This window comes from Dreissena polymorpha, chromosome 1, assembly GCF_020536995.1.
Source record: "Dreissena polymorpha isolate Duluth1 chromosome 1, UMN_Dpol_1.0, whole genome shotgun sequence".
NCBI classification, from domain to species: Eukaryota; Metazoa; Mollusca; class Bivalvia; order Myida; family Dreissenidae; genus Dreissena; species Dreissena polymorpha.
Genome location: NC_068355.1, coordinates 54,964,804 through 54,986,289, shown reverse-complemented (window position 1 = coordinate 54,986,289; position 21,486 = coordinate 54,964,804). Strand labels below are relative to the sequence as shown.

At 35.4% G+C, this 21,486-nt stretch overlaps 3 protein-coding genes across 3 annotated transcripts; 1 reads left to right on the top strand and 2 right to left on the bottom strand.

The window, feature by feature from the left end:
* The first annotated feature begins 591 nt into the window (after positions 1–591).
* Positions 592–3,143, top strand: LOC127875037 (uncharacterized). The gene is made up of 4 exons (XM_052419876.1): positions 592–891; positions 1,455–1,618; positions 2,076–2,315; positions 2,874–3,143. Exons 1-4 carry the CDS (start codon positions 726–728, stop codon positions 3,141–3,143), a joined length of 840 nt encoding a protein of 279 aa, XP_052275836.1. The 5' UTR covers positions 592–725.
* A 1,473-nt stretch (positions 3,144–4,616) lies between these two features.
* Positions 4,617–7,049, bottom strand: LOC127874986 (uncharacterized). Its single transcript, XM_052419743.1, has 2 exons — positions 6,928–7,049; positions 4,617–6,208 (listed from the first exon to the last, which is right to left on the bottom strand). Exons 1-2 carry the CDS (start codon positions 7,047–7,049, stop codon positions 5,950–5,952), a joined length of 381 nt encoding a protein of 126 aa, XP_052275703.1. The 3' UTR covers positions 4,617–5,949.
* A 311-nt stretch (positions 7,050–7,360) lies between these two features.
* On the bottom strand, positions 7,361–14,387 carry LOC127881544 (uncharacterized). Its single transcript, XM_052429487.1, has 11 exons — positions 13,948–14,387; positions 13,126–13,275; positions 12,767–12,871; positions 12,216–12,353; positions 11,659–11,950; positions 11,133–11,415; positions 10,552–10,788; positions 9,617–9,693; positions 9,151–9,258; positions 7,742–7,935; positions 7,361–7,454 (listed from the first exon to the last, which is right to left on the bottom strand). Exons 1-11 carry the CDS (start codon positions 14,139–14,141, stop codon positions 7,382–7,384), a joined length of 1,851 nt encoding a protein of 616 aa, XP_052285447.1. The 5' UTR covers positions 14,142–14,387; the 3' UTR covers positions 7,361–7,381.
* Between the last annotated feature and the right edge of the window lie 7,099 nt (positions 14,388–21,486).

Sequence of the window (21,486 nt, the reverse complement as noted above, 5' to 3'; positions counted from 1 at the left end):
ATTAAATGCACATATATCTATCATTGCTTTTTAAAGCCACACACCTTGAAATGAAGTACATTTTAATCAATTAATATAGATTCAATTTGAAAGTGTGCAAAAATTTTATTAAATCTAAAGCCTAGTAAGCAAGTTATTTATTATTTTTCAAACGGTCCCGCTTTTAAAACCGAAAGTAGCATTTGTAATTCAAAGGATCACGGGTTATATGACACATTCGGAACACCTCCGGTTTCATCTACAGAAATAAACAAACATGGCGGATAGTGGAACGGACATTGTGAGTAGCATCTGTATTCTTACAAATATTTCAATTAAGAAACTATTAATAAGTTTCATATGCATATTATCACATAAAAGTGACTCTGAATTATCGATTGCAATATATGTTAGCCATATTTATGCAATCAAATTCTTTAAATCCTTGCGAAACAGTAGAAAATTTGCTTGGGGCCTCCCACGGGGAAATAAAAGAACATGTTTTTTTCGAAAGAATTCACTAGTTTAAGAAAAGGTGGATGTAAATAATAAGTGCTATCTGTATAAACTATACTTATTAGTTATAAATGTAATAAAACTCCACATTAGCACCACGTGTATACCAATGTGTCATTTATTTTGACTAATTTCTTTATACCATTTCAGACATGTAAATTATTATATCATTTGAGATTTTTTGCTATTATGTTAATGAAGAAGTGTTTTCTTAGGATACAGATACATCGATGGATAGTTTAGGCTTTAGAGGGGGGAATGGTGGACGGGGCAGTCGTGGTGGTCGGAGTAGTCGTGGTGGACGAGGTAGTCGTGGTGGCCGGAGCAGTCGTGGTGGGCGTGGTGCAACAAGGGGTAGTGCAAGTGGAAGTGGAAATGGTGGTCGGGCTGAAGAAGGTATTTTTGATTTTAATATATTTATTATGATTATCCCTCAGTTCACAATACCAAGCAGATTGCTCGCTTTCTAGACTTTACATATATAAATATTTTCTGGTCTTTGTACGAGTACACTAGGTGATTGGAGCTGCAGTGAATATGCTTCAAAAATATTTGAATGATAATATAATATATATTCATTGCAAGTATAGTTCAGCCATGTCATGGCAAAAGGGACATGAAGGCTATCCAGATCAACCTGTTCTTGAAGCGCAGTCTGATCCACACTGTTCAATATTCAGATTGAACAATACAGATGTTGAGCAAACAGTTTCGATCCTGATCTGACTGTACTTTCAAGAGCAGGCTGATCTGGATCGATTAAATTGGTTGCAATCGTATAAAGGTCCCTTTTCCAGTGACGTGCCTCATTTGTAAACAAAATATATCCACATCAAATACATGAAAGAACTTTACAAATTGTTTTGTGTTTTTTTTTGCTCCCCCTTGAAGTTGATGCAAATGCCAAGTGAGTGACAGGTAACAAAACACTAATAAAACAATATGTCTTAACATTATAGGCGGTGGAGTAGAAAGAGGTCGTGGTGTTGCTAGGGGTCGAGTAGGAGGCAGGCGTAGAGGTAGAGGTCGTGGTGGTAGAGGTCGTGGAGATGAAGTCAGAATTGCGAGAAGTGACAAAGAACGTCTTGAGGCATTGTGGGCTGAGAGGAAGCAACAGATGAGGGTAATTACATAAAAAATAAATAATACTAAATAGGATTGAACATATAATACAGCTGTCACTTGAAATACATACTTCAGCATCAGGATAGTGGGGGAAATGACAAATGTAACTGCACGGAAAGCTACCCGGGGCTTTGGTTCAGAGATAGTGGGCCCTGGTCTCTTTCAATTTAAGGCCAGGACACATAATCATTGGTTAACATAGACTTTATCCCCACAGGATAAAGATTATACAATGGTGTACTGACAAAAAATTGTCCTCATTATTCAACGGCCTTGTTGTGCATGGTTTCAATTGGCTGTTATATAAATCATAATAGACGTGTAGTTGTCAACACTATCACTCATCAATATGATAAAATAAGACTTAAGACAATATGTGGAACCTAAATAATGACACTTAAAATTTTGTATGGTTTGGACATGTCGATAAACATCTACATATTATATATTTTCAGGATGTAGTTAAAGACATGCCTGTCGACGAGCTCCGAGAACTTGTCCTAAAACTGATTGATAGAGAGCCAGGACTTGTGATCGATCTGTGCGAGGGTGCACAGGCCGGTGACAACCCTCCACCTACACCAGAACCACTGCAACCTGCATGGTGTACATGTGGTAACTGCAGGGCAATGGCGACAGACCTAGAGAATGTCTGTTGTAAATGCCTTCCAAGAAACTGTGTTTCAACTAGAGCTGTAAGTTTCATTAAATCAACATTTCTCTAAATCATGTATAATGGGCAAGGTTGAATACTAAATTCGTAAGAAACTCAACTGGATCAAAAGTTCAAAACTGTTAGTTACATGAACTCAAAACTATAGTCTAATGTTACTTTAAAAAAATTGCACATATTTTGTATCAGTATTGTCCCACTTGAGCCATTTGAAGCAAAAATGGCACTATAGCAATGCATAGTCTTCAGCTGATGCCCTTTGACTGCAGTCTGAGAGAATCTATAAAATGCTAGTTCAGGTGAAATCTTCCCACTGCCATTGATCACACAGGCCGCCATTGCTGCAGTCAATAACAACACTAGTGCATGCTTTGGTTTTGAAACTAGGTATGAATAAATTATAACGACCAGTTTTGATTTAGAACACTCTGCGCTAAAAATCAGTCTACAGCCTAAACCAGGTTTACCATACTTGTTTGGACCATCAAGACTTATCGTCTTAATTGCACATTTAGGATAATTGTGCCCTACCTCTATTTCTCAAGCAATTGTTTATAATTTATAATTTTTCTCAATTCAGGAGATTGACAGACTAGTGTTGGATCCACAGGTCCTTGCTTTAGGCCACACTTATTACAGGGCAGTGTTGGCAAGGCGGCGCGAAAGAATTGAGGATGCCCACAAGCGTTACCGGCATTGTGCATACCGGAAATTCAAGTTGTGGAGGTGGGGACGTCTGGGAGCAGGGGTTAGGAGAGTTATACCGAGTTGCTGTGTCCTGAGGATCAGAGCACAGTACCCATCTCCTACAGGACAGTATGTTGGATACATTCCTGGGCGGTTTTACTGAACAATTGTGTATCTGTATAAATACTGTGTAAATAAAAGACAAAAGTGTATCCATTTTTTTCAGTTGTATTCTAGTAAAAACATAACAAGAAATTTTAACAACTCCCACCAGGAGCACATTTTATACAAAAATTCAATTTGAATATATAAAAGGAAGTTAATATGAAATGAGAAATATGTTTTATAAAGGGAGATAATTGGTTGGTATTGGGTGCGATGTGTTATCTGATTATGGTGAATAGTTGAGCTAAATAATTTAAAAACCCTTTGATAAATGTACAAGAGGATCATAGATCCTGCTCTCATCTGTTATCAGCAAAATTATGGCCTCTGGATTATCAGCAAGGTTTTCTTATCATTTGAACTCGTTTTGATCCCACATGACCAACATTCAAACTTGACCTTTAAATCATCAAAACATAAATTGTGACCAACTTTCATGAAGATTAAAGCAAAAGTGTGGTCTCTAGAGCGGTAACAAAGTTGTGTATCATTTGACCAAGTGACCTTTTTATTTTCAACATGACCCATATTCCAACTTGACCTTAAAATCATTAAACAAATATTTTGACCAACTTTCACGAGATTGGAGCAAAATTGTGGTCTATGAAGTGGTAACAAGATTTTTTTATTTGACCTAGTGACCTAGTTTCACACCCACCATGACCCATATTCAAAGTTGATATTTCATTGGGATACAACTTCTCAAAAAGTTTGGTGAAAATCAAAGCAAAAAAGAAAGCGCTGGAGTATTAACGGTGATATTGATTAACAGCGGAAGCAATCACAAAACCTCACATTGTCAGAGCTAAACAAGAATGCCAAACTGTCACAAGATACGCCCGTTTGAAGGTTTTGAACAATACCCATAAATAAAATACCGACTGTCAATTTCCTTAATCATGGAAAGCACGAAGGAAATTTGGCGAAAAAAGTGTATATCACAATTAATGGACTAGGGTAAAATACACAATGGTGATTGTTTTAAACGCACTAAGTGACCATGTCACTTATTTTTTTGACCCAGCATGACCCATATTTTAACTTGACCTATATATCATCTAGACACAACTTCTGACCTAATTTGGTGAAGATCAGATGAAAAGTATTTCAATAAGCGGACACCATGCTAAATCCTTGAAATGCACTAAGTGACCCAGTGACCTAGTTTTTAACCCGGAATGACCCATGTTCAAACGTGACATAGACATTGTCTAGATACAACTTCTGACCAAGTTTGGTGAAGATCTGATGAAAATTATTTGAATTAGAGAGCGGACACTGCTGTGGACGCCAAGGGTTATCTTATACGTCCCGTTTTGAAAAAAGGCGTATAAAAATGAACCAGACACATAATATAACAAGTATAAGACTAGTGTTGACATTGGGACGCAGGGGTCTGGGTGTTTTGCATCGTGAGAGAATACATATCTGGCAGTAAACAGTGTTTTTCAAGGATGCTTGCTATTGAAATATCTAAAAAGCTGGGCAAAGCATTTTGAACACGGATTGTTACAAGAGATTCTATGATTGGACCTTACAACTTCAATGTTATATTGGAACTTGACCTACATTTGAGGCCTTCAGTGTAGTTCAGTTTTTCTATGATTTGACCTTGTGACCTAGTTTTAAAGGTCACTACTTAGATAGGACCTGGACTTTTCTTTTACTTAGTTTATCATTGTGACAAAGTTTGAAGGAAATCCATGCAACATTGTGACCTCTTAAAGTGGTACTGTCCCAAAGACAGTATTTGTTAAGCTTACATCGTCAACATGTAACAAGCGACCCAAATCCCCATCCATGCAAGATCTTCATCTGACAACATCAATCAATGTTTATAAAACAATGTCACACAAGAAATGCCTTCAGAGGATAAACCATTGCTTTAAAATGCTTACTGTTTTCCATCTGTTATGCATGTTATTTTGTATGTGCCCAAAAACTAAATTCAGGGTCGCTTTCATAAGTGATCCGATACTGACATCCCAAGCAAGTCATCTCCAGGCATTTTTCGTGTGATCTTGTTATGTTAATGAAATAATAAATGCTCAATAACTGTATTAAAATACTTTACATTATATAAAGTATTCGTATACATAACAAACATGTTGAAGCAAAAAGGGTGATAAGTAATCGTGTCAGTTGCCTGATTAGAGGCAATTAAAAAATACAGCTTTTTTTAAAAGGGAAATAATACAAAAAGTAGAGTTATGGTTCCTTATAACTCCTTTTTTTTCCCCAATTTGCTTAATCATTTTACAAAGTTACACACTCCAACCTTTTATACTTTTAGAGTAACCGTCTGGACAGGGTTTAGGAAAAGGGAGGTAATTCAAATATAAGACCTACTAGAGTTATAGTTCTTTGTCATTGCACCTCCTCTAAATTAGTTTTATCATTTTAAGAAGTGACCAGCTTTTAAAGTTATTGTGTGGACAAGGTTTTTGAACAAAAGAAATAATTTAAAAGTGGGAAATCCCAGAGTTATGGTTCTTTTTCAATGCACTTCTCAAAGAGCTCTATTTCTGTATCAAGATTAACATTGATGCCATCAATACTTAAGAGATATGGTTGGGACAAAAGTGTGAAAGACAGATAGAAAGATGATTGAGAAGTGATCCCTATATATGTAGCTACTTTGTAGCAGGCAACACTAAAATGAAAGTTGGTAACAATTAATATCTAAAGAATGAAATTGTCCATTAACACTTACTGACAACAAATATACACTGACAAATGGCAAAGAATCAGTATCATTATCTTCACAATCATTCTTCAGTAACACACAAGTTAATGTGCAATGTTTATTCCAGCTCCAATTTAAACCTTGACTGCTTTGCCAGAGAGCTGGTCGGTGGTGGGGTATCTGGAGACCCCAAGGTTTTCCTTTTCTTCCTTGGGTCTGTTGGCGACATCTTGACCGGCGCCGTCAGTGGCTCGGCACATACAGCAAAATGCTGTACCACTTTATGAATCATGTTCGGCACATATGTGTACGTCTTCTTCTCTTTCACAGCGAAGGTCGTGTACTTATGCCCCCTTTTGGAGTACTTTCTGTGCTGTCTGAAACAACAAGAAATGTGTGTTATCATTGTTATATTGAATTATTCAGACTGAGCCCATCAAATCAAAACTGTGAAATGTCCAACTATGATCTGGTTATTATGCACAACAGCTGGACAAATAGTATCTGTTAACAACAGTAATATAAACTGGAAAAGTTGCTCCTTTGGAAGCACCAACTGCATCCAATAAATATAATAGCAGACACGGTTTGATTGGGTCTTTTTCAAACATACAGATCTCTGGCTGTCCAATCACATGTAATGACTAGCTGTTTAGGCTCTATTAAGAATAGATTGATCGTTAGTAAAACCGAATTCAGTTAGTGACAAAACCATAAGAATGCCCGTAGGAAGGCTTAAACTGCAAAAACTGGGCAAATGAGCCGCGTCACGGAAAAAGGGACTTAGGTGATTGCGACCAGTTTAGATCCAGAAATCAGTGTGTGCTTTTCAAGCGCAATCTGATCAGGATTCAAACTGTTCGCTTAAAATCTTAAGAAGTACTGACTGAATATCAAATTATAATTTGGATCCTTATCAGACTGTTTTCAAATGCATGCTGATCTAGATCCAAAATAGTCGCTATCGTGTATGTGACCTGGCTCATACCATCAAAGAGGGTTCCAACTTTTGTCAACATATTTAGAGCAATTCTTAATACCCTTCTCTAGATCTGGGCACTACACAACCATCATAATGTTGAGCCGAAATGCTTACCTAGGTTTTCCATCCTTGTCAGTCAACACCTTTCTCTCCTTGTGTGCTTGGTAGTCAAGGCAGGCTAAATAGTTCCTTGCTTTGTAAACAGGGTGGCTGTAAATAAATAAACCCCTTTTCATAAATTTTAAGATTCAGAATATACTTTATATCACTTGCTATTACAAACAAAATAAATTTTAAATTTATATCTCAAAAAACCAAATATTCAAACATTCAAAATAAATATTAATGTGATATGCATTTGTGCCACATCAAGCAAAAAGCGGGCTTTGAAAAAAATCTAAACAGTCATTGTTCAGGAATAATTTCATTTAATGTGTTTCGAAGCAAACAGTTTGAATCCTGATCAGACCGTAATTCAGTATAGGGTGGTCTGGATCCAAACTAGTCAATTTCGCTGTAAGGCACTTTTTCGACCAAGGCAGTGCATCTGAGGAGATCATTTGTGTACTCACGTGTATGCAAATCTTTTTGCAGCGTACATCAGTATGTGTTCATGGAACGTTTCTAACTCGCCAGTATGGCTGAAAAAATATATACAAACAATTGTGATTGTATGCTGTTTGGACACCAGTAATGTTAGCTCAGAAGTGACGTGACATCAGATAAGTCACATCACTGGCAAGTTCCAATGTTGTTATCAATTGACTGCTGCATAAGCTTTGCGCATATAAAGTTAAAATTTATAATGAAAGATAATTTCATACCCATTTGTTTGTTATATTGCATGCACTAAAAGTTTGAATATATAACATTTCATAAACATTTTCATATAACCATATATTTATCAAACATCACTATAAATACTTACCGAAAGTTCTTGAAGAATGGCAGATTATTTATGAAGCGAGCGTCCATCACTGCTTTTGTCAAAGCTATATGAGCAGGACTCCCAGATTCAATATAGGGTTTGGAGGGATCTTCTTGCAACTCTCCATGCTCACATTCACCCAAAGGAAATACATGGTCATCGACAACGTGATGAAGAATCCCTACCAACTTGTCCTGAAAAAAATTGATAAAAATAAATTGCTTTCCTTTTATGGAACCTGTTGCTTAGCATTAACCCGTTAAGCGCTGGAACCGAACTTAAAAGGCCTTTGCAAACAGTTTGTATAAAGATCAGATGCCACAAAAAGTGGCGTCTGATAAGTATCCAAACTGTTTGCTATTCTGATAATGGTCTTTGAAAAAAGTGAAGAAAATTATTATTTTTGAAATTCAGCAGACACCAATAGCAGACGACAAATATCCCAGCATGCAAAGGGTAAATGTTTAATATGCTTGGTGGCTATCAATATTGCAGAAAAATTGAACTAAATAAGAGAATTAAACTGTAATATTTCACTATACCATGGGCATGAGATACAAAGGAGTATGTATACATGTAAGTCATGTATCTTTAAAATTAATAATTTTAAAATCCTTCACACAAAGGCCAATATATTCACTACCATGTGGATTTTCACTTAAGTCAGCTTAAATATATTTGGAACAAGGGCTGTTTGTAAAACATGCATGCCCCCCATATGGGCTGTCCGTTGTAGTGGCAGCCATTGTGTGAATACGTTTTTTGTCACTGTGACCTTGACCTTTGACCTAGTGACCTGAAAATCAATAGGGATCATCTGTGAGTCACGATCAATGTACCTATGAAGTGTCATGATCCTAGGCAAAAGCGTTCTTGAGTTATCATCCCAAAATCATTTTACTATTTCAGGTCACCATGACCTTGACCTTTGACCTTGTGACCTCAAAGTCAATAGGGGTCATCTGCGAGTCATGATCAATCTACGTGTGAAGTTTCATGATCCTAGGCATTTGCGTTCTTGAGTTATCATCCGAAAACCATTTTACTATTTCGGGTCACCATGACCTTGACCTTTGACCTAGTGACCTCAAAATCATTAGGGGTCATCTGCGAGTCATGATCAATCTACCCATGAAGTTTTATGATCCTAGGCGTATGCATTCTTGAGTTATCATCCGGAAACCATTTTACTATTTCGGGTCACCGTGACCTTGACCCTTGACCTAGTGACCTCAAAATCAAAAGGGGTCATCTGCAAGTCATGATCAATGTACCTATGAAGTTTCATGATCCTAGGCCCAAGCGTTCTTGAGTTATCGTCTGAAAACCACCTGGTGGACGACGGACCGACCGACCGACATGAGCAAAGCAATATACCCCCTCTTCTTCAAAGGGGCATACAAAAATACCTCGAGCAAGTCTGCATCACCATCACATGAACTGCAACTGTACCAAAAGTGGTTTACTATATCGGGTACCCATGGTCGTAGCTCCTTATTCTTTGCCTCGGCAGCAACCTGTAAGAAAATTTAGACATAACAAGTGACGCTCTTTTATATCTCCCTTTAGATAAATAGTCAGCAGTGATTATTGTTTGCCTTGTATGTCTTTATGTCCCGTCTGCACATGGTTCAATTTAGGCCATAATTTGTAGAACAGATATTCCCGATAACAACAGCTAAATCTTATCGAGACAATAAATTGGTTAACTTAGTAAAAATGAAAACACTGGCGCAGATCCAGATGAGGATACATGTTCCAATTTTCTGATGTGCATAAAGCAAGGTTAACATCACTCAAATACTTCTAAAAACCTAGTCATCTTGCAAGCAATACTTATTTACAAGTGTGGTTTTGTGTGCACTGTCAACTTACCCCAGCTAATTTTCTGCCAAAGTTCTTTCCACCATGCCACATGTCGAATGAGTGTGTGATATGTTGGTACTCTTTAGCTGCAATATAATTACATGTATATACAATTTTTGTTATAACACAATTCTGCTTAAGCCGGTGCTAGGTGGTGTGAGGTGTCGCATTTTCTATTACCACTCATGAACAGACCCAATCAACCTTGTCTGCTATTATATTTTTTGAATGCAGTTTATGCTTCCATTGAGGCCACTTTTTCATTTTATATTTACTTTCACAAAAGCAGTCGGTAAGTGTCTGTGTGGCAGCTGTAAAAAGTCAACCCGTGCTTCGATTCAGTGTTGTTATATTTCTGGTCCTTTGGGATCATGTAGTGTATACAATGTTTCCAGTTTAAATTAAAGTAGTAAACATCAATATTAGTTATTTGTGCAGTTTTACAGCACACCAATCATTTTTTTTGCCGCCACACAGGAAATACGTTTTGGCTAACCTTGGTTGTTAACCCTTTCAGTGCAGGAACCGGATTTTAAAGGCCTTTGCAAACAGTTTGGATCCAGATGAGACGCCACAGAACGTGGCGTCTCATCTGGATCCAAACTGTTTGCTATTCTGATAGTATTTTTTGAAAAAAATGAAGAAAATGCTTATTTTACAAATTCAGCAGACGACATTTTAGCAGACGACAAATTTCCCAGCATGCAAAGGGTTAATTAGTTAAAGCAACACCAGGGGTCAAAACCACCAAACCTGCTTGAGCTAAGAGATGCATAGACTCCAATCCTTTAAACCCATTGTCGCCTCTTATAACAACACAGGGCACTGAAACGGTAGATGCAATTTTGTGTCGATGTGCTCCTCAGTCACAAAGGGGTAGCCTACAGTAAGATAAACAATAAAAAGCACTTTATGTTCAGGCTTGTCTAGTATGTGTAACTTACCAATCATTGATGATATTGTGGTGCTTGCATCAGTTACAAGTTCTTTGACAAAGATGCCAGCATCTAGAAGTTGTTTTAGGCAGCGCTTCAGGCCTTCTGGCTCCATTAGTGTAGACGTCATGTTGGTTTCTCGTTTGTTCACTATGACACAAGCCAGGAGGTCTTTGCTGTCATGTGTCATCACAGTGTAAGTACAATACTGTGCCGAGAATCCTGGCGAGTCCATTCTCCCATCACCTAAATATTTTCAGAAATGTAATGACATGTTTATTGAACTAATATTCATAATTTCAGGTTGTTACTGAAAATCACCTTTTCTTTAAAGATATCATATAAATAATGTTATATTTTTGAGTTACTGTCAAAATAAAGCCATTGAATTTAAACATAGTATTTTTTATACAAAAGTAGTGCATAGACTAAGAGTCTGCACAAAAATAAATACACGTCCATGCAAACACTGAACTGTACCAACATAATACATGTATGATGTCTTTAGACAAATTTACAAGCAATTATAGTTATTACATTCTAAACTGGAGCAATGATAGTAACTACATTATAAACAGAAACACACTTACCCATTATTACTACCTCGTGACCAGCATACGTCTCCCTATTCCTTCTTATCATCTCGTCAAACTCTTCCTTTATGATGGGAATACCATGGTGAGACAGGTACTGATGGTGTTGAGTGGATGGCGTTATGTTCAAGTTCATCACTGTAGCCAGCAGTCTCACTTTCTCATAGTTGTTACCACTAACGAGGATGGCAGTGGACAGAATAATGTTACCCGCTGGTTTCTTCCTTACAACTGGCTGACTCGACCACTGCTTCACTAGGTGTGCTTTTGCTTCACACTTCTGAAATGATATTGTAAAATCTTTTAATGAAAGGGAGCTAATGATAACTCTTAAATAACTAGAAAAGTGTCATAAAGCTCTGTATACAATTACATATTAAGTCATATTTTTTTCTTTCTCTATGAAGCTTAAAAGTTAGATAAATGACTGATATAATATATTGTTTCTGCAGATTATTATAAGATAAAAGCTTCGTTTGCTCAAATCTCTAAACGTATATACTATTATACAACAACTACATACCCATTGAATTGTTGTACTTGATCCAACCCGTTTGGTAGTCATCTTTACATTACTCCTGCAGTTTTTCCTGTCACACACACTTGTCACCTTTAGTCTTGCCAGTTCTAATAGATTTCTGTCAAACGCAATACATTTCCTCTCCCTTACTAAGTCCACCACCTCCTCTTGTCTGTCAGCCTCTGTTGTTATCTCTTCTTCTTCTGGTTGGTCTGCTTCCTTCTCCTCACTGACATCAAAGATCAAGTCTCCAGCCTCAATAATCTCCATGTGGTCATTGTCTTCATCAGCCTCCCTAAGATGATACACACACATTTGTATTACGGCATGAAATAATAATGAAAACTTTCGAAATAACAGCCTTTCACAAAAATAATGAAAGAACTACCGTGATAGATAAAAGCCAATTCACAGTATCCAGACAATGTATATAGTGAAAATAAGACTGCTTACAATGGACATAATAAGATATATTGATCATTCACATTCCTATCAAACTTGATCATTCACATTATTATCAATCTATCCCACCAATGAACCTCAAACAATGTGCCAGGTACCTTATTGATATGTCAAAGGAAAAGTCCACATCTTCATCTGAATTGATGTCAACATCCTCCATGGCATCTTCTTCCTCACTCAATGTGGGGCGATAGCTGACATCTTCCTTTTCCGGTTCCAACACTTTATATGTAATGCTAAAATTAGGATATTCAGTAATTAAATAAATTATTATAAAATAAACAAAATAGTATGTGTAAGAGCATATGTGACATACAAGATTTATAATAGCACATGCAAGGTTTGCATTGATTGATTCACAAGTATACTGTTCATTATGCTATAAGATCTATACCAAAACCTTCTAAACTTAAAAAGCACAAAATGTTAGTGAAAAGTTTGGATCCTGATCTGAATGAATGTCCTTAATATGTAGACTGGTTTGGTCCTGTACTGTTCTGAATTTATAAGCCCTCTGTTTGCATATAGCAGTCTGTATGGTACATGATTTTTATTTCAAATTTAACATCTGTTGTTTTCTATATTAATTAAGCTATACAACTTGTGAAAAAATTTCTTGGCATATTCAAAATTCCAGTGCTTTACTTACTCCAACACTGACCCCTCTGTTAGTCTAGCCTTTTCAAGGTATCTCTCCTCTATATCAGAATATGAACTTGTTGAGGAGCGTCCTTCATCTTCTGGCTCAGACGACCTGTGAAATGAAGCAAAAACAGTGTCCTGTACAAATCTGAAATTCATCAACCTCAGATTTTGTAGAACTACTTTTTTTAAATAAATCTTTGATTTACTACAGACCCCCCCCCCCTTTACAGAATAAAATGTCACTCCTTTTTCTCAAATTATTGTATCTATGTACAGAAAATCAACTGAGTGTTTGCTTGTAATTTTGCTAAATTGATATTGAAGGCTATTTTATTTTACTATTCATTTATTCTTACTACTCACTTTTCTGAGGATTCCTTTTCTGATGCAGAAATATCAGACATTTTCAATTCTGGTGGTTTACTTGTGCTTGCAACTGGTGTTGACTGCAAAACTACAGTTTTTTTCACTGGCGTTTCATGCCGCAGTTCCTCACTTCTTTGACTAGCCTCCCTTAAAAGTAATTTAACCCTTTGCATGATGAAAAATTTGTCGTCTGCTAAAATGTTGTCTGCTGAATTTCTAAAATTAGCATTTTCTTTGATTTTTTTCAAAGAATACTGTCAGAATAGCAAACAGTTTGGATCCTGATGAGACGCCACGTTTTGTGGCGTCTCATCTGGATCCAAACTGTTTGCAAAGGCCTTCAAAATTCGGTTCCCGCACTGAAAGGGTTAAAGATAGTTCACATCTTAATAATGCTGTACAAACACAAAAGACATAGAAAATACACCCTATATTGGTTTTTGATTACATGAATTCGAGAATTTTATAAACAAATTGGAACATTTACAGCAAAATAATGACTTTTAAAATCAATTCATGTGGTATGAAATAAGCATCAAACATGATCAGTTAGTTTCTTCTAATTTCTATTCTTATAAATATATAAACTCCATTGTGTTTACATTTTTAATGGCATGTATCTAAATTCCCCCGTCGGGGGCCCCGTAAACCATTCACGATGAATTATCGATATATATTCCACTGTAACGGCTGAAAATGATTCAAATCAATAGCTATGTGGTAGAACTAATTATTTATTCAATCAAAGTTCAATATTTATGCCAAATAAAACTAATTCTCGCATGTTTCATTGTTTTCAAAACCAACTCGCGAACTTACCACAAATCCAACAGGTACATGGCCATTTCATTGTTTGTTTTCAAACATTCCTTCGTTTTAGCTGCTTGCCAGCGATCGAATGCATATTTCCCCATCCTAACAATATGCTGCGACTGTTCATATTTCTTTCTGCTGCCCTTTTTACTCTCTTTATTCTCATTATAGGTCTTTCGCACGCGATTCGATTTCTCCATGTTTGTTTATGTTCCGGTTTTCAGTACGCATGCGCGTAGTACTGATTCGCATACCAAATTTACAACCGAAAGTATGATATCGGGACGTATACGTCCCATTCGACAGACGCTATTATTTTTTTATTTTAAAGCGCAAACGGACGGGTTTCTGCCTTGTAACAACCAGCTATATTCTAATTAGCATAGATAAAATATGTTTCTAATTTATACTTAAATTTACTATGAAAATTAGGGTGTGTGGCTTTAATAAAACGGATTGTGTTGGAAGAACTGCATTTATATGTGCATATGTAATCTTTATTAAAATTAATATTGAAATAAGTAAACAAGTTAATGTTGAATTTTATTATTTTTATTGCCAAATGATTATGGCAAATTTATTTGGTCATTATTGCAAGCTATATAGATTCCATTTCATACTTGTAACATTTTATTTAAAAAATGTATCAACATTTACTACAGTGTTTTAAGTTGTGCTTTTTTTACGTGAAGAAAGGGCCAAGTCTTATATTTTGGTTGAATAATAAATCTAAACACGGAAAAAGGTGAGAAAAAAATATATTGAAATAGGTAAAAGAAAATATTCCTTGTGACAGTTTTAAAGCATGCACTTGAAATTGTCCATGTTATTTTGCAATGAGATATTCACTTTTGTTCAATTTCACTGGCGTTCTTTATCGAGCATGAAATCTCGAATTACATACAACAAAGTGCCAAACAGATACATGCATCCTCAATTTTACATTAATATACACTTAATTGTGACTTTCTATATTTAATATCACTATCAGAATGTGTTTAATCTTGTTTTTATTCCCCTTTCTTTGAAGAAGAGGGGGTGTATTGTTTTTGGCCTGTCTGTCAATCTGTCTGTCATTCTGTCCCAAAACTTTAACCTTGGTTAAAGTTTGATCACTTTTGGAATATCAGAGATAGCAATTTCATATTTAGCATGCATGTGTATCTCATGGAGCTGCACATTTTGAGTGATGAAAAGTCAAGGTCATCCTTCAAGGTAAAATATCATTGCATGTTTTTGTCCCAAAACTTTAACCTTGGTTAAAGTTTGGTCATAACTTTTAGAATATTGAAGATAGCAACTTGATATTTGGCATGCATGTGTTTCTCATGGAGCTGCACATTTTGATTGCTGAAAGGTCAAGGTCATCCTTCAAGGTCAAAGGTATAAAAAAAGGCGCAGTAGGGGGCATTTTTTTACTGACAAACACAGCTCTTGTTTTATATTGCTTTTGATAAATGTTTGTGCAAATTAACTACATCATGAAATGATGAAACATTTATTCAACCATTGCCTAAATATGTTATTGTTAACCAATTAAAAATTCAATTATTTCAATTCATTAAAAATTAAATAATATACTTAATTATTCTGTGCACTTAACTTTCATACCTTAAACTCAAAATAGATTCCACTAACTTCATAATAAGCAATATAAAAACGCATGCAATTACAAGAGCACCGCATAACGGGTGACACGCTCGGCTGCAAAAGCTTGTCAGATTTTTTTAAGAGGTTACAGTGACCTTGACCTTTGACCCAAAAATGGGTGTGGCGTGTAGAACTCATCAAGGTGCATCTACATATGAAGTTTCAAAGTTGTAGTAGGAAGCACTTTGATTGTAGAGCAAAATGTCAAGGTTTCAGCACGACGCCGGCGGACGACACGACAACAACGAGCTGGCTATGACAATACCTCGGGTTTCCTCCGAAAACATCCGAGCTAATATATGGATCATCTGAATGATCTCTTTATTCAGTTAAACAAATAAGTTATGTATGAATAAAATACTTAATTTTATTTTTTGCTATGTGAGGCAGTCACTTCAAATATTGTTTATTATAACAATAAAAAGTTTAGGAATAAAATTATCGACAATAATATATATACATACATATTCAAAAGAACAAAGCCAATTGGTAATTATTATTTTTTGAGAAATCATTGAATTTTCATAATAACAAAACTTAGGACTCAGGTACCGTAATCTGTTAGTCAAATTTATATCAGGAAATTCCAAAGTTTCTATAGTCCTCGCCCATCAATTTCGCGAAAAGGACAGTTTCTTGAATTACAAAATCAGGGCTCTCTGCTTCGCCATTTTTTCAACTTTTCCTGCATTTACATTACTTCGGTGTTTTGTCAAAATCATGAAAATGTGTGATACGTTTGTTGTTGAAAAAGAGATCAACGACAACAGCATAAAATCGATACAGATATTTTGAGACAACTGTTTCGATATCCGGGAGCGTAAACATCGTACGTTATGCACTTTTTTTATTAATTAGCTATCAACCACGTGACATATTACGAATTATTCTGACTACACATTTGTTCAGTGAACGTGTTCCGCCATTTTGCGAGCTCTTTCTAGTGTCATGTTACTAATATTAGTAATATTTCTGAGTGAACGGTCAAGTTTAAGAATTATTTAAGAAACAAAAACACATTAATTTCCCCTAAGTATTTAAGGTAAAATCTTACCTTAGGTGATACCTAAGGTACGTTTTGAATACGAAAGTTAAGAAAATCCTTACCTTAGGAAAATTGTTTGATAACTAAGGAAATTTTCTCCTTAAACCTTAGGTGCTTTATGAATACTGGCCCTGACTACTGTGTCATAATTAAATGTCTTCAGCACATTTATTTTAAGCAATACTGAAAAGTGACAAACCGCCATAATTCTGCATAAACTGATTGCATCAACAATTCTTTCCATTATTAGCTAGGAGAATTAACATAAAAATCTTGCAAATCTGTAAGCAAGCATGAAATTTTGCATGAACTCTCAGTTTGATATGCACTATGGATAGAAATCGTTAGCCACTCAAAAACTCATAATGGCGGCCATTTTCAAGATGGCCGCCATTTCCGATTCAATCTATACAGCCATGTTGGGTATATCTTAAGCAACTGTGCGTAAAAATTGTGCAAATCTTCAATTTAGCATGACATTTGGTATAAACACTAAGTTTGATACACACAGTTGATATTTAGTAAAAAAATTCAAGATGGCGTCCAGTTACAAGATAGCCGCCATTTCTGGTCTCAGTTCATGTGAACAAGTTGGGCAGCTTACATATGTATATATAATAATTTAGAAAATCAGCAAAGAAACATGCAATGTGGTATAAAAACTAAGTTTGATGTGCGTTTTTAATAAAACCTTTGAGCCACCCGAAGATAGAAGATGGCTTCGATTTTTTTTCAAGATGGCAGCCGTTTCCGGTCTCAGTTTTGATGTCCAAGTTGGGTTTATCTTAAACTAGTATTATTTGGGTATTTTGGGCATGAATATTAGTATATGTGACAATTAACGCTTGTAGAGCTTCCCGTCTGTAGATCTGCCATAGTCATTAGCACTTTTCTATGGAATTCCATAGAAAATATTATGGAATTCTACGGAAATCAATGGAAATCCATTAAATTTAATGGAATTCCATCCACTTGCCAATTTTCCATCTGAAGCTGTTATGGAATTCCACGGAATCTCGACTAAAATTCCATGCATTTCCACGGAATGTATGGAAAACACCATGGAAAGTTGGACTTAGCCATTTTTTTCAACGGAAATCGTTATGGAAAATAACTTATACATTTTCTTGGATGGAAATCAATGGAAAATAACTTAGAAAATATTCGCTGGTTGTCTGAAATGTATTTGTAGTTTAATACATGTATGAATTTATTTGCACCATGTATTTTGTATTTAAAAGAAAATGCAATAAAGATAATTATAAATTTGTTCTAGAAATTGGAACAGTTCTGGAACTGTTCCATATTTGTGTTCTAAAACGTATGTTCTGGAATTGTTCCAAAACAGTTGTTTTAGAATAAATCCAGAACATTTGTGGAAAATGGCTTAGGACTGAAACTGTTCCAATAATTTCAAGAACCTTTTTAGAACATTTCAAGGACAAAATATGGTCAAAAATTTCTAAAAATGTTTTAAAATGTAGTTCTAGAACACATCTAGAACGCTTTAAGTTCTTATGGGGAATAAGAACACATATAGAACACCTTACACTTACAAATAGCCAAATAGACTTCATAGTAGCGACAGCAGCAGCAGCAGTAGTAGTAGTAGTTGTAGATGTAGTAGCTGTATTAGTAGTAGTAGTTGTTGTTGTTGTAGTAGGTGTTGTTGTTGTAGTAATTGATGTAGTAGCAGTAGTGTTTTTTATATCAGTAGAGGTTGTGGTGGTAGTAGTAGTAGTAGAAGTAGTAGCATTAACAGTTTCTGTAGCAATAGTAGTAGCAATAGAAGTAGCAGTAGTAGCAGTTGTTGCTGTAGTAGCAGTTGTTGCTGCTGCTGTTGTTGTTGCTGCTGTTGTTGTTGCTGCTGTTGCTGCTGTTATTGTTGTTGTTGTTGTTGGTGGTGGTGTTGTTGATGCTGTATTAATTAAAGTAGTAGTTCTGCAGAAGTAGGAGTAGTTGTTACTTTCAAAGCAATTTCTACAAGTTTAAATTTCTTAACCCTGTCCAAGTGGTAAACACACTGTTTTTTCTCAATATCAAACTCAGCCAGTCCAGGTTGTCAAATAACAATCTATCTGATAAGCCAAGCATGTGTTGTACATCCGATGTTGGGTATGTTTGCTGCAAATCTATTGGTTATAAGATATAACAGCCTTTTCTAATTGGCTGAATTCAAATACAGAAAGTTTACCTGTTAGATTGAAACATGAAACATGGTGGACAATGTACTGGTTTAACTTGTTAAAATAAAGTTAAAGACATTTAACAAACAGAAGAGTTCATTAGTTTTTCCATTAAAAACACTTTCTTAAAATACTTATGTATTTATATCATTTGGAAAGTGACATGAAATATTGCTAAAGAGTGATGCATACAGTGTTTGAGCAGTCTGTCTAGGAATAGAACAACAACTGAAGGTTTGTGATTTTTATTATTTCTAAATATTCCTTTAAATTTAATCTTCTTATGACATTATTGTAGACCTTTTTATGTGATATTTGAGGTTTTAGTATGGCAAATATTAGTTTAAAAGCAGCTGTCACCCAAATTTTCACTTAGTGGAGTTTGCAGGTTGAAAAAGGAAGTAATAAGACCTATGTGGAGAAATTAATAACGTTGAATGTAGTATCGGAATTTTATCATGCAAGGTTATGGAACTGCAGGCTAAGGAAGTTTTTTACTGTGCATGTTGAGCACTCAATGCTCATTAATGGTGTTAATGTTTATTATTATCCCCCGCGATAGGCGGAGGGATATTGTTTTGGCGTTGCCTGTCCGTCCTTCCATCCTTCCGTCTGTCCGTCTTTCCATCCGTCCGTAGCCATATCTTGGAAGTGCTTTGGCAGATTTCACTGAAACTTGGTATGAGTATGTATATGGATAAGAGGACATGCATGCCAAATGGCATTGTACACCATTAGTTAATAACAGAGTTATGGCCCTTTGTATCTTGAAAAAATGATTTTTGTGTGTCCAAGGCCATATCCTGGAAGTGCTTTGGCGGATTTCATTGAAACCTGGTTCGAGTATATATATGGATAAGAGGATGATGCACGCCAAATGGAATTGTACACCATCTGTTAAAAACGGGGTTATGGCCCTTTGTATCTTTAAAAAATGCTTGTTTGAGTGTCAAATATAATACTTATGTGTCCAGAAGCATGTTGGCGGGGGATATCAATTCAACGTATTTGCTTGTAAATAAAAAATTAAACCAATGGAATTGGTTTTTAGGTATCTGAGTGTGCATTTTCATACCAATAGAATTACACATCATTCTAATTATAGCAATAATAAATTTGTACTAATCATACCAACAAATTAAGTTATGCTTAGTGCTTTGCGATGTATTCACTTTGTTTTTAGTTCTCTTTCTAAAGACCATTTAACAACTTAATATTTAAAACAATTCATGAATTACGTTCCCTATACATTTTCATTATGTGCTTTAATTACCATTGACCAGTTGATGGAAGATACTGCAGAGTTTGGCAGGGAAATAATCCAACAGCAAAGCGGCTCTTTAAGCGCATTTACCTAGAGGACTTACAGGGCCACAAATTCATGGTAAATATTGTCATGCCCTGGGCTAGATAAGTTATTTTATGTTAACCACCTGAAAGTATTTTGTCTTCTTGGAATTCAATATATTGGTCTAAGTCAGTTACACTTTTCTGGATCCTGGGATAACTTTAAAAGTTCTAAGTATTTTTTCATGAAACTTGAAACATGAACAGATGACAATAAGGACATTTTGCAGGTCATTTCATGTTGTTTATAATGCAAGAATTCTGGTTGCTATGGCAACAAATATATTTAACAAACTTAAAATAGTGAAGATTAACAGGTAGGGGACCATATTGCTTTGCAATGTCTTGTTATAGTTTGAATGTAAATAACTCTTTGCTTTAGACATTTTTATGATTTTTTATTCTGTAGAGCACATGTGAGCAGTATACAATGTACCTCATACCAAAAAACGACCCAGAGGCAGTGACTGGTGTTCAATATTCTCAGAAGAAAAGGAAAATGGCAGTGGGAGACTTGGACAAACATTTTTAAAAACTAGCCTCTGTGTTAAGCCTGGCAGTCTGTGGCTGGTGACATGTTTTATTTTGGTAACTTCTTGTATAAAAAAGACCAGTTATTTATTTTGTGAATTGTATTTGTGTTTGTTTTTTGTCTTAATTTATTTGTTGTTTTTTTTTAATTTAGGAATTTGAAACTTGGATAATTGAATTAAGTCCGTGTCCAACAGTACTGAGCATAGTATAATAAATAACAAATTTACAACAGTTGTTAATTTGTTATGTATTATTATTAACTATGCTCAGTACTTGAATACTGGCTGTCTGCATGGGAATTTGTTTTCTAGAAAGTTGGTTTCAGACTTAAATATTTGAAGTTAACCTTCGGAACTTTTCTAGAATTGTACTGGAACACATCAACTAGAACTGAACTTCTGTTATCATACTGAAAGTGTTCTAGAATTAATAAGGAACAGTTGTTGAACGTTAAATTTATGAGAAAAAACTCTAGAACAATTGTGCGTGATGTGTGTGTGCATGTAATTGTGTGTGTTTATGAACATATGTGAGAAAGGAAGTATACTTGTCATAAGCGAAATGTAAAATTCTACTTCTATGTTTTATATTGTGCCTTTTATAAGTTTTTCTTTTCTCACCTGTATATGCGTGCATGTTTATGGATGTGTTTTTGAATGTGTGCATGCATGCCTGTGGTTAAGAGAGTTGGTACTTTATGAAAATGTAGAACCTCTCATTTTTTAATATGTACTGTGACTGCATGTGTGTGGTTAATGATTGATGCCAGATCTTGTTCTTGTT

Bases quoted from the DNA above. Each gene is read 5' to 3' on its own strand.
- LOC127875037 (XM_052419876.1), top strand. From the start codon at position 726: ATGGATAGTTTAGGCTTTAGAGGGGGGAATGGTGGACGGGGCAGTCGT. The intron at 1,619-2,075 runs GTAATTACATAA...ATATATTTTCAG, and splicing joins AGAGGAAGCAACAGATGAGG to GATGTAGTTAAAGACATGCC. The intron at 2,316-2,873 runs GTAAGTTTCATT...TTCTCAATTCAG, and splicing joins ACTGTGTTTCAACTAGAGCT to GAGATTGACAGACTAGTGTT.
- LOC127881544 (XM_052429487.1), bottom strand. From the start codon at position 14,141: ATGGAGAAATCGAATCGCGTGCGAAAGACCTATAATGAGAATAAAGAG. The intron at 12,872-13,125 runs GTGAGTAGTAAG...TTCATTTCACAG, and splicing joins GAAAAGGAATCCTCAGAAAA to GTCGTCTGAGCCAGAAGATG. The intron at 7,936-9,150 runs GTATTTTTGTAT...AATTTTTTTCAG, and splicing joins GTGATGCAGACTTGCTCGAG to GACAAGTTGGTAGGGATTCT.
- LOC127874986 (XM_052419743.1), bottom strand. From the start codon at position 7,049: ATGAAAAGGGGTTTATTTATTTACAGCCACCCTGTTTACAAAGCAAGG. The intron at 6,209-6,927 runs GTAAGCATTTCG...TTGTTGTTTCAG, and splicing joins GACAAGGATGGAAAACCTAG to ACAGCACAGAAAGTACTCCA.